The sequence below is a fragment of the Scyliorhinus torazame genome, chromosome 12 (assembly GCF_047496885.1).
Source record: "Scyliorhinus torazame isolate Kashiwa2021f chromosome 12, sScyTor2.1, whole genome shotgun sequence".
Lineage (NCBI taxonomy): Eukaryota > Metazoa > Chordata > Chondrichthyes > Carcharhiniformes > Scyliorhinidae > Scyliorhinus > Scyliorhinus torazame.
This window is the reverse complement of record NC_092718.1, coordinates 40,340,634-40,353,413: the sequence shown is the minus strand read 5'-3', so window position 1 is coordinate 40,353,413 and position 12,780 is coordinate 40,340,634. Positions and strand designations below refer to the sequence as shown.

The window sequence follows — 12,780 nt, the reverse complement described above, 5'->3', positions numbered from 1 at the left end:
TCAAGAGCAGCCGCAGTCATCTTATTTTGGATGTTCTGATCATTTGTCCATGTTTGTACCAAGGGAAAATGTGGTCTGGAGCCAGGTAGCAATGACAGAATTCAGACTGAGCAGGTTACTGCTGAGTGGTGCTGCTTGATAGTACTATCGATGGTTCCTTCCATCACTTTGCTGATAATTCAAAGTTCGTTGATGGGCCGGTAATTGGCAAGAATGGAGTTGACCTGCTTTTTGTCAACCAAACATACCTGGGTATTTCTCAATATGTCCAGCAAATACATAAGAGTGGCAGAGGTGTTTGGGGAGGAAATTAAAGAGACTAGGGTCTCGGTTGAACACATGGTTGTTGATACGAAAGAGAAAATGCTGGAAAATCTCAGCAAGTCTTGCTGAGATTTTCCAGCATTTTGTCTTTAGTTTCAGATTCCAGCACCCGCAGTAATTTGCTTTTATACATGGTTGTTGATGGTGGGATGAAGAGAACTGGGTGCACAAGAAAGGAATTGGGAATGGACAATAAATACCAACCTTGTCAGAAAAGCGCTCATCCAAGAATGAATAAAAAACAAAGTCCAAAGTTGGAGAATTGATGAGTTTTAAGGGGTGAAGGAGAGTGATTTGTAGGTTAGTCGATGTTGCAGCATTTAAACAGGATGACAAGGATTTTAAATCTCTGGCTTTGGGGGTCTGCAAGTCAGTGTAGATTGAATGAATGGGACCATGTGATATCGTGGATGAGCTTCGGGCAAACTGAAGTGTCATTATGTTGGTAATGCACAGGGCAGCACGGTGACGCAGTGGTAGCACTGCAGTCTCACGGCACCGAGGTCCCAGGTTCGATCCCGGCTCTGGGTCACTGTTCGTGTGGAGTTTGCACATTCTCCCCATGTTTGCGTGGGTTTCGCCCCCACAACCCAAAGATGTGCAAGGTAGGTGAATTGAACTCACTAAAATTGCCCCATAATTGGAAAAAATGAATTGGGTACTCTAAATTTTTTTTTTTTTAAATGTTGGTAGTGCACTCTGTGTAATACAAACACTACTCGATCCTTGCTGAGGTTCCATGACTTCGGAGAAAGGACGAGGACTCCATGCTCTATTTAAATGTGAAAGTAATAAGTAGAATGGGAAGAGTAACTGGAAGGAGCAATTGTATTCTGCCTAGTTCTAAGCAAATACATAATGAACTGAAATACTTGGTAAATAAGGTGTTATTTATCAAGCTTGAGGAAGGTGGATTTTTGTTCTAAAGTGAGGCTTGGCTTGAGTTTATTTGAATCATTTAAGTTCCACCAAATGATTATCAGAATAATAGGAAAAATCTGCAATACTGTAGACATAGCTGTGGTTTGTATCTTGTTTCTGTCCGCCATTTGTGAATTAAAGCAATCCTGGAGAATTGCAATAAAAATGAGAAACATGTATGATTCTGTAATGATGACAGCATTTCCTTAATGCTTACTATCTGGAAAAGTGTGATTTCTGGCAACTATTTCAGAATGGAATCTGTTTCAGAACCGTAATGTGATTGGCAAAGGTTGAGTCAGATAAGATAAGTTGTAACTTAAATTTATCTCCGAAACATCCAATTTTGAAATTGGACTTCATTAAAAGTGTTTTTTAGTACTTATTTTCAATTATTTGGGAAGAACTACTGGGAGCTAGTTTAATGATTTAGTTTAACTCTGAAGTGACTATGCATTTGGCCGTGATTCCACCAGCAAATTAAGTAACTGGTAAGCTGCTCCTTTGGACAATGGGATGTTTTAAGTTTTGTTTCTTTTGAAGTTATCCTCCTATATTTGCTTGATAAATATTATTAAATAAATGACCTATAAACTCAAGCCAGTAAGACTGTTAAATACCAGATATTGAATTGGAACAAATATTTGAATGTGTTCTATAATGGTGAAATTCATCTCTGGTATGTGCATGCAGTGAAAATATTACGGGACCCCTTTGATGCCACTGTTTTCCCTGTTCATTTAGAAATTTTTAATTGAAGAAAATATTTTGTCATTTTTGATTTTTGGAAAAGTTTTAAAACTAAAATAAAAATTGGCATTTACATTTCACTCTGGAGGTGGGGGTGAAAAAACCTAAGCTGGTTTTGAAGGTTTCAAAACAAAATGAGAAATAATGGCAAGCGAAGGTCAGTCAGCCCTTCAAACCTGTTGCGCCATTAATAAGATCATGGCTGATCTTGTACCTCTGTCACTTGCTTGCATTATCTCTGTGTTTTAGTATCCAATATTCTGGGGGTTTGAATAATAATAATAATTGCTTATTGTCACAAGTAGGCTTCAATGAAGTTACTGTGAAAAGTCCCTAATGGCCACATTCTGGCGCCTGTTCGGGGTGACCGGTACGGGAATTGAACCTGCGCTGCTGCCTTCTGCATTACAAGCCAGCTGTTTAGCCCAATGTGCTAAACCAGCCCCTCGTGTCTGGTGTAGACTCAAATGACAAGAATTTGCTTCTCCAGAGGACTGTAGATACTCATAGATTCACAACCCTTTGAGTGAAAAACATTTGTCCTTATCTCAGTCCTAAATGGCCGACCATTATTCTGAGACTGTGTCATGCTAATTTCAGACTTCTCTGTCGGGGTAACGTTCTCATGCTAACCTATCGAGACCATTTAGAATTTCATTTTTAAATGAGATCACCTCACATTCTTCTAAATTCCACTAAGACTAGAGGCCTATTATGTGTTTTTTTCCTTCATAGGACAATCCTGTTATCCCAGAAATTAGTCTAGGGACCCTTCAAGGCAATTTATACCCCTCTTTGGTTAAGGAGACCAAAACTATGCACAGTACTCCGGGGTGGGCCTCACTAAAGCTTTTGACAATTCCAGTAAGACGATTTAGATCTTCAACTTTATTAGGAGTTGGGAGTATGACATAACCTTTTGTTTTCCTGATTATTTTCTGTACCTGCATGTTAACTTACGGTGATTCGGGGCAGCACGGTGATGCAGTGGTTACCACTGCTGCCTCACGACGTCGAGGACCCGGGTTTGATTCCGGCCCCACTGTCCGTGTGCAGTTTGAACATTCTCCTCGTGTCTGCGTGGGTCTCACCCCTACAACCCAAGATGTGCAGGGTAGGTGGATTGACCATGCTAAATTGCCCCTTAATTTGGAAAAAAATAATTGGGCACTTTAAATTTATATTTTAAAACTTAACAATGACACCCAGGTCCCTCTGAATAATGAGTTATTCACTAATTTACTATTTTGCTTCTGAATTTTTCCATCCAAAGTGGATGAATCCACACTTCACCATACTGTATTCCACCTGTCACGTTCTTGTGTTTGAGGCCTCAGCTTTTCACCATATTTTATTAGTTACTTGCATGATAGGATAGAAAGCCTCATATCCAAATTTGGCAATGACAACAGTGATAGATGGTAATGTAAACAGTGTAGATTGAAGCAAAATGTGAGTATGTTGATGGATTAAATGAATGGGCAAAACTGTGGCAAATGGTCATCCACTTTGGGCCTAAAAAAGGATACAGCACTTTCTGAATGGTACGGAGAGACACTCTGGCTTTTGGGGGCGGGGGGTCCTTTGAATAGATACTGCAAGAAATAAAAAAGGAAAACCAAATACTACCTTTTCTATCTAGAGTATGAGAATGCAAAAGGGAGAAGTCATGCTTCAGCTATACAAAGCCCTGGTTCAATCGCACTGAAGTACCATGAACAGCTCTGGGCACCGCACTTGAGGAAGGATATGTTAACCTCGTAGTGATGCAGTGTTGGCTGACCAGAAAGATACCTAGACTCCCAAGGATTAAATTGCAATGAGAGATTACATAAGAATTAGGAGCGGGAGTAGGCCACTCGGCTCCTCAGGCCTGCGCCGCCATTCAATAAGATCATGGCTAATCTCATTTTAACCTGAACTTCACATTCCTCCCTGTTAACCTTTCAGCCCTTGCTTGTCAAGTATTTATTACTTCTGCCTTAAAGATGTTCAAAGAATCTGCCTCAACCACCGAGTACGGAAGAGAATTCCAAAGTCTCTCAACCCTCCAAGAAATATTTTCCTCATCTCTGTATTAAATGAGCCACCCTTAAAGTTCTTACAGTAATTTCTAGTTCTAGATTCTCCCACAAGAAGGAAACATCCTCGCTTCATCCACCCTGTCGAGCTGCTTCAGGATTTGTATATTTTTATCAAGTCACCTCTTACAGTTCTAAACTCCTCCTAAAACAACCTGCCCATTCCAGGTATTAATCCAGTAAACCTTCAGTGAACTGCTTCCAATGCATTTGCGTTACATGGACTGAGGTCGTATTCTTTGAACTTTAGATGGTCAAGAGGTGATTTGATTAAAGTTTTCAAGGTGTTTAGGGAAACTGAATAGTTGGAGAGAAACTATATCTGGGACTATATTTGGAAGTCTGAGGGGCATAGGTTTAAATATTAGAGCTAGACGTTCTGTGAATGACATAAAAAATTGCATCTACATGCTAAGTGCCAGAGCATTTTGAGACTTCTGCAAATGGCACTTGATGCTATAGAATTGTAAATTTTGAATCCGAGATTGATAGATTTTTGATATCTAAAGGTGTGAACAGATATGGGAAAAGGTGGGGATCTGGATTTATTACAAATCAGTTATGATCATATTGAATCGTGGGACAATTTGGAGGGTCCAAATAGCCTACATCTGTTGGCTTTCTTGTCTACACAGTTAACCTGTCTGTATCGTTTTGCAGCCCCTTTGTACCCTCCCGCAGGTTTATTTTCACACCTAGCTTTGTGTATTCAGCAAACGTGGATGCATTTCATTTTGTCTTCTCATGTAAGTCATTGATACTGACTGAGACCCAAATACTGTTTGTCATGGTGACCTGCTAGTTGCCAACCTGAAAATAACCTGTGCATTTCTACTGTCTGTTTTCTATCTGTTAGCCAGTCCTTCGTCCAGGCTAATATATTGTTCCTAATCCAATGAGTCCTAATTTTGTACAGTAACCTCTTCTGTGGTTGAATTAATTGAATGCTTTTTGAAATCACAAATCCTGCATCTCCTTATCCACCCTACCAGTTATATCCTCAGAAAACACTTGAGAGATATGTCAAACACTATTTCCCTTCCACAAGTCCATTTTGGCTCTGCTAATCCTATTATGGTTTTCCAAATGCCTTGTTACCATGTTCCTAATAATAGGTTCTTGTGATCTCCGGCTCACTGCCCTCAATTGACCTGTTTTCTCCCTCCCTCTTTTCGGGTTTACATTTTCTACTTTGAATCAATGGGGACTGTTCTAGAATTGAGGTAATATTGGAAGATCGTCATCATCAATGCATCAGTTACATCTTTTAAAACACTAGTATGCAGGCCATCAGTTATGGGGAATTTGTTGACTTTGTCTCATTAATTTCTCAGTGCTGTTTCCTTACTATTAATAACGTCCCTAATTTCCTCACCTTCACTAGACCCTTGATTCACCACTATTTCCAAATTGATTTTGTTTTTGTTGGAGTCTTCCATGAAGCTAAATACAAAATATTTGTTTGATTTCCTTATTTGCCATTGTAATTTCTCTTGTCTCTGAGAAAACCAGGTTTACTTAGTAAACGTTTCTATGATTCGCCAGTCGATTTTTATTTTGCTTGTTTAGTCTCGTATTCGGCTTTTTCTTTGTCAGTTTATCATTTCCTAGTTTCTAAATCTCTCTCGATCCTCAGGTGTACGTCTTTTTGGCAATAATATATATACATATATATATATATATATATATATATCTTCCTTTAACTTAACACTGACTTTAATTCTCTTAGTCCCAGTTGGACTACTTTTCCAATAGGGTTTTCTATTCTTTAAGGGAATGTACATCTTCTTTTTCTGATTGTTAGTTAATTCTTTAAATGTTTGCCATTGCTTACCCACCATTGCATCTTTTAATCTAGTTTTCCAATCCTACTTAAGTCAACTCGTCTTTCATATCTATATAGATTGCACTGTTCTGGTTTAAGAACCTAGTTTTGTCTCAATTAAATCACACTCAAAATCAATATAAAGTTCTATCATATGATCACAATTTCCGAGATGTTGATTCACTATAAAATTATTAATCAAACCCTTTTTATCTCATTATATTAAGTCTAAATAGACTGTTTCAGGTTCGCAGTCAAGAAAACTATCTTGCATACATTGCATAAACCTGTTCTTCACGCTATTACTGCAAATTTGGTTTGTTGAGCTTGTACGAGAATTAAAATCTCCCCTGATCACTGTCATCTTTTGTTAAGTGTACATTGTGCCACTAAGGTGAATACTACTCTCATAACCCTGATCGCAAACTTCCGATGTGATATTGTTTGGCGATTAATTCACATCCTGCAACACTTCATCATTGGTGGCGCTGGACTGTTGCATTGCTTTTCTGCATTGTTCTAAAGTATCTGTTCTGATCAGTTCACTCACCACCTTCACTCTTTGATTAACAGACAACAGCGTAAAACATACAGAAATGGTGTTTTAAATTCAGATCAACATTGCTTTCTGTTGCACTGTGATTTTTCAGTGTATGCTCATCTCACATTGTACTGATTGACAGATAATTATGTGGTTATGGTCATGTAGCTTTCCATGTGCCTAACTGTACCACTATAATAAATTCACCATATCGCTCGTAAATGTATCATAACTTAATCAGTATATCAATATGTACGGGCTTCCTGATTGTAAATCAAGATCTGACCAGTTATCTCTTTTAAAAAAAGGTTCTTTGCCAACATATTCTGTTTTTATATACCAAGCAGTTCTGTTAAGAATTAGTGCAGCTTAACATGAATTTTCTGTGCCAATTAGGGATCGATATTAAGCATGTTCTGCTGTATTTATTTGACTTATCCAGGGTTATTATTTGGTGTTTTTATTTTTATAGAACTATCCACTGCACTCAGTTTCACCTACAGACATCAACCCCAGTCTTCCCCCAATGTCTAGCTTCCATCGAGGGAGTACCAGCTCCCCGTATGTTGCAGCCTCTCACACCCCACCAGTCAATGGATCAGAAAATCATTTGGGTATGTTAGAAGAAACATTCATTGCCACGTCCAAGTGGGAAGTAGTAATCAGCTGGTTATTAAAATTATGTTGCTTAATTTGCAACTACAAAATTGCAATTCTGTTCTTTAACATTAATCCATAAATAAAAATATTGTGCAATAAATATGCAGATATACAAAGCAAAATTTGTATTCAAGTGCAGAAAAAATGCTGAACTTTTGAATAATCAAAGTATTTTATGCTCCAATTATATTGTGTATAGGGAACAGAGGAAATGCAGCTGGGGGTTCACAGACAGGTGATGCACTTGGAAAAGCATTGGCGTCTGTGAGTACTGAATCAAACCTTTTGGCATCTTTTAAAACTTTACATTTACCCAAAGTAGATCAAAAGAAAAAAAATTGTTAAGTAGCATAATTTCACGGGGAAACCAAAAAAAGAATCACTCGTACATTTGACTTTTTGCCAAAATACTGACCTCAAACACAGATCATTATCAAAACTTAAGTGTGCCAATTTAACCCTTTGAGAACAGCAGTAATATTTCTGCACAAAACTCAGAACATTTAAATGAGCGCATTTGCAAATATAATAGAAAATGCACACATTTTGAAAGCTGCAAGGGGCATTCAGTACTCAAAAGGGTTAATTAACATTTCCGGTGTAATTTTCTCACATTGTATCATTACGGTTTTTAATTTGAGTTCTCTTTCAAATTGATTCAGTAAATTAACTTTTTTTCGCACTTGCTGATAGGCTGTACAATATACAAGCTTGCAGTAAAACCTGGAACAACAATTTTAATTTGTCCGAAAGTGGTATCTCTTTTGTTACATCACCTTGACCAAAGTCCTTCTGATATTTGAGCTACAGTACTTAAATAATCACAAGTATTTAGCTGTACATACCTGAAATTATGGTTGTTGTTGCAATATGGAAAGAGTATCAGGTGACAGTTTTGAAGCTCTGCAATTGTCTGTTGTCTGGGAGACTTTTTTGATTATTTTTGAAGCTTCGAAGATCTATCTCTGAAAGAACTGGGAGTAGCATTTTTGAAGTTAGGTGAGATGCCTGAGGGGGTAGGCATGCTGCTTTAAAATGAGATGAAGTATTATAAAGATATTTGGTTCAAATCATAATGTGAAAAGAAAATGCATGTAAGCGAGCCATATACACAGTATTAATTTAGCTATGTTTTTAGACGTGGACTCCCCAGTTATTTATTACTGCTATGAACATTTGCAGGGGATAGCAGCGGGTCATTAAAAATTAAGTCTTTGAATGAATCCCATTGAATATGCTGACAGTACTGTTGTTGTTCTGCATATATAACCTGGTAAGTCATTGACTAAATCGACATCAGGACAGATGTATTTATGGTTTAACCGCAGTGGATACAGCTTGCTTTTTAAATATACAGTTTCAACTTCACACAAGATTTATATTTGAAATCTTGTGTGAAGTTGATTTTAAATAGAACCTGATGAAAGTTGTACTTACCTTAAAATGAATTTATCTTGCTTCCTTGTGAACTCAGTTTTCAAAATAATAATTGATTATGCGCAAGCAGCTCTTTGTTCCGAGTGCTAAGGTTTTCAAAAGTAGTGCCTCTGACTATACGTTCATGCCTGGCAATTGGCTGAGATTAAAATCTTGATCCAAGTTGAACTTTTGTTTTCACTCATTTCTTACTGTTAATTTTCCTTCAGCTTGTTGACTTTCTTCCTGCCCCCCACTGAAGGTATTGATTATTTGGTAGCACACTGGCTACCTTTGTTTCCTTGTCCAAGTGGTCATTATTGACATTTGATCCCTGGTACTGAGTCCTGGTGTATTGTTCAACAGCCAAGCCTGATATTAACCTCACATGTTATGAATGTGAGATTTCATTTATTTTCTTTGTTTTTAATTTTTCCAATTAAGGGGCAATTTAGAGTGGCCAATCCACCTACCCTGCACATCTTTGGGTTGTGGGGGTGAGACCCACACAGACACGGGGAGAATGTGCACACTCCACAATGCAGTGACCCTGGGCTAGGATCGAACCCGGGTCCTCGGTGCCGTGAGACAGAAGTGCTAACCGTGGCTCCACTGTGCCACCCCGTAAATGTGAGGTTTTATAAAATGATTGTTTTGGGACTGTCTTTAATTCAAGGTAAAATAGGTTAGTGACGAGAGTCGTGTGATCTGCTCTGAATCCTGGCTGACAGAAGTCTCGGTGGCTTGTTTACCATGGGGTCAGTGAGGCCCAGGTTCAGGCAAACAAGGAGCAAAGTAAAAATGGAGACACCTGAAAACAAAAGCAGTTGAGCTAACTGCAGGTAATCTGTCAGTCTCCACGTTTATGGACGGAAAAAGAGAGAGAGATCTCGCACAGAGACAAAAGCAGCTTGTGTGATCAGCAGAGAGAATAAGTTGCAAGTTCTCAGCAAGCCAACAGAACAGGATGTGGGAGAAAAGACGGACTGGTGTCAAAGAGGCACATCCTGTGACAATCTAAAAAACTCTGGATAACGTTGCCCTGGCTTTGTTAGGAGGAAAATTCACCAGAGACTATCTTGCTGCTGGCAGTCAATTCAGAAATCCTCTGAAAATTGAGAAAGACCATTTGATGGTCGCTCAATATTAAAACTCTGGGTGATGGAGCAAGGCAAACCTGTTGGAAGCTGGGAGTGACGTTCGACTGGTTCCTGTAAATACAGCAAATCTGTAAAGAGCGAGGAGTGAAGTCTCACTATAATGTGGGGTTTTTGGTCACATTAAATGGGATAATTTTTTTGGTCATTTAGGAGTTTCCGTTGCCTACTAAATTGAGTTTCGTTAATGTTGCTTTTATGTTTGTTGGAGCAAAAGGCTTAAAAATTTAAATTTTGTTGTGCAGTTCATTTAAGTTGGTCACTGGATATTCTAATTTCTTTAAATTATCCCATCTCGATATGACATGTAACACATGAACAAAGATAGTGATATGGACTGAAACTTTAAATCATTTCCTTTTTCCTAATTCCAAAAGCTGATTCAAATGCTCCTACTGCTCCCCTTGGCTGTGTTCTGCAGAGACTGAAGAAAGATCCTGCAGCCTCCTTGGTCTCTGACTCACTGAATCATTAGCGAGGGTTTTCCTAATGTATTTTACTGTTACTATTTACTCAGTTCTGCATTGATGGACACTTGGGCATATTGATGAGAGAAAGTGGCTTTGTCATGTAGGCATCTAGGTAAATAGTATAAAATTAACAGCAACACTAAATCGCTTAGTTGACTTCTTTAAAAAATATTTTTTTTGTTAACTTTGATTTCTTGTGACCTATTGTGGCAATTCAAGCGTGTATGAGAAAAATTGAGAATGGAAGATATGCAGTTTAGTGAAACACAAGCTTGTACTTTAGCATCTTGATTATAAAACAGGATCTACGATATGAATATTCAAATTTTGTGTTAATTTAAAATATAATTATTCTTGAGAGGGGTAATGTCACTTTGGGGAAATTTCCCAAAGTCAGCATCAAACTTTCACAGGTAAGGTAAAGCATGGATGAGTGGATACAAAGTTAAGTGATAACTGGTGCAGTTATAGTGATGTACTTTTGCATCAGTGATGAGTGGTTTTGGGTGTATTTAAATGTGAGAGACAGTATAACTAAGAAAATGACCCAGTGATGTGGAGCAATGAGGTCTGAGAGGCCCTCCAGAAGGTTGTGTCTCCTCAGTTTGAGTTGGCACAAAATACAGTATATTGCAACATAAAACTACTGTAAGCTTCTTGCGGGCAACTAGGGATTGCTGATAAATGCTGGCCTTGCCAGAGACATCCACATCCTGTTTATTCGCCTTCCTGCTACTGCTAGGATTTCGCCCATGGTGGCGAAGTTATCAGGCGACCCACTTGCTGATGGGCCAGTTGAAGCCCTTAAATGGCCACTTAGTATCTGCCAAATGCCCAGGCTGCCAGTTTGTTTAATTGGTAGCCTTGTTGGCAGATGTTTGGATGGGGTGGTGGCACTACTTTTTTGGGACACCTTGTGCCCAGTGAAGGACACAGCAATTCCACGAGTCCTGCCTCCCCTCCCCTTTGCTGCGGCCTGCCAACCTGGCTTCAGCGAAGCCACCTTTAAGCCCATGGCATTGGTTCTTTGGGGACTGCAAAATGTAGTCCTAGCAGTTGCCATTGTTCCCAGTGATGCTGCTCGGCTTAGAAAGCTGCTGGTTATTTGATTGGCCTGCAACTCAGAGGAAAGTTCCTCCCAACAGGGGGTTGAAGCCTTGTCCTGGACCAATTCACAGCTCAATGGCTGCAGGGTGACACAACCACATGGAGACAGGCTAACTCAACATTTCAGCCAGGGGCGTGCCCTGCACCTCTGTGTAAAGTTCTGGCTATTGTTAATATCTTAAATAATTTAAATCACTTAAAGTCGAAAGAATGTGAATTGCTAAAATATTTCTTCACCTGATCCAAAAGTGAACACGTTGTGAATGAAGCAAAATACACTTTCCTCAAATTATTGTCTGAATAAGTGATAGCGTGAAAGCTTTATAAATAGGCTCAAGGAGGAAAGACCAGGACATAAAGGTGTGTTCTCACTTATGGGTGGACTTTGGTTGCTACAGTGATATGATCCTGTGTGGTTTGGCAGGACCAGCCAGGTTATTTCATAAATAATTTCTGTCATAGTTGATGGTGATGCATTCCATCTGCTCTATCAGTACATATCACACTCTGCAGAGTACAGATTGCTTGTTTCATCTGTTTTTCTTGACTTTGTGCAATTGCTTCAACATTAAATTTGTATCACCAACATTTCTGAGAAAAACAAAACGTGTTTTAAATTATTAACTGAGAAATATGTATTTCAAATCTTGCCACAGGTTATTTTCTACCATGCAGAATTGATTCATTTTTCAGCATATATTCCCAAAAGAAAACACAAGTCTCTTGTATAATGCCTGTCTAGGCCTTTGCAGAATAAAGTACTTTAGAGACTTGAAGTTTGAATCTTAGAGAGAGTTTTGTTAACATAGTTTACCTACTAATTTTGTTCGGCCTAGGTTATTTATTGAAGGAAAATAAAGGAAAATAATTGGAGAGCTTCGTGTCACATTGAACACCGTATCAAAAATGTCCAAACCTAGCTTCATGCTAAGTGTAGAAATTGAGTATTAAATTTCATACGTAGGGTTTGCTTCTGTTAGCAATACATTTGTATTCTTCAGGCTGGCCTCTTCAAGAGTTTTTAATCGTCCTAATCATCTTTGGGGCACCGATTTGTGTCTTCAGGAAATCTTCATGTATTGCCCTGGGATGACTGGTTGATAACATCCCTTCCTTGCACTTTTATTTCATGGCTGGCAAGTTTATGATGAGAATCAAGGACATTGTCCTGGAAAGTATCATGTAATGTAAACCATCTAGAATTCATGATTGGAGCGCAGGTAAGCAGAGGCAAGTGAATGTTTGAGTTGATGATTGTTAAAAGAACAGAATTGCATCACATCAGCATTGCCTGACCCCAGAACTTCTGCTGGAACTTTTATTCCACCATTAGGTCAATAAGTTCTAGCCTAATGGACAGTATAAATAAAGTTTATAAAAAAGTTTAAGATTCTATGATCAGACTTTTGAGTGTCATAAACCTAACTGATTGTAATAATGTCAAAGGTCTTTATGGCATAGTTTATCGTCTAGAAAATTCAGTAAATGCTTTGAATCTAAAAGCTGCCTATATTTACATTACTATGAG

The 12,780-nt window shown here is 38.5% G+C and overlaps 1 protein-coding gene across 12 annotated transcripts in view; it reads left to right on the top strand.

Moving 5' to 3' along the window:
* Positions 1–12,780, top strand: part of tcf12 (transcription factor 12) — a 365,767-nt gene that overhangs the window by 264,612 nt on the left and 88,375 nt on the right. For 10 of the 12 annotated variants that reach the window (XM_072470734.1, XM_072470723.1, XM_072470727.1 and 7 more), the window contains 2 exons: positions 6,915–7,056; positions 7,302–7,366. The exons of the other annotated variants lie outside the window; for them this stretch is intronic. In XM_072470734.1, coding sequence (XP_072326835.1) covers positions 6,915–7,056; positions 7,302–7,366 — 207 coding nt within the window. The remainder of the gene's footprint in view (positions 1–6,914; positions 7,057–7,301; positions 7,367–12,780) is intronic. 12 annotated transcript variants of the gene reach the window in all.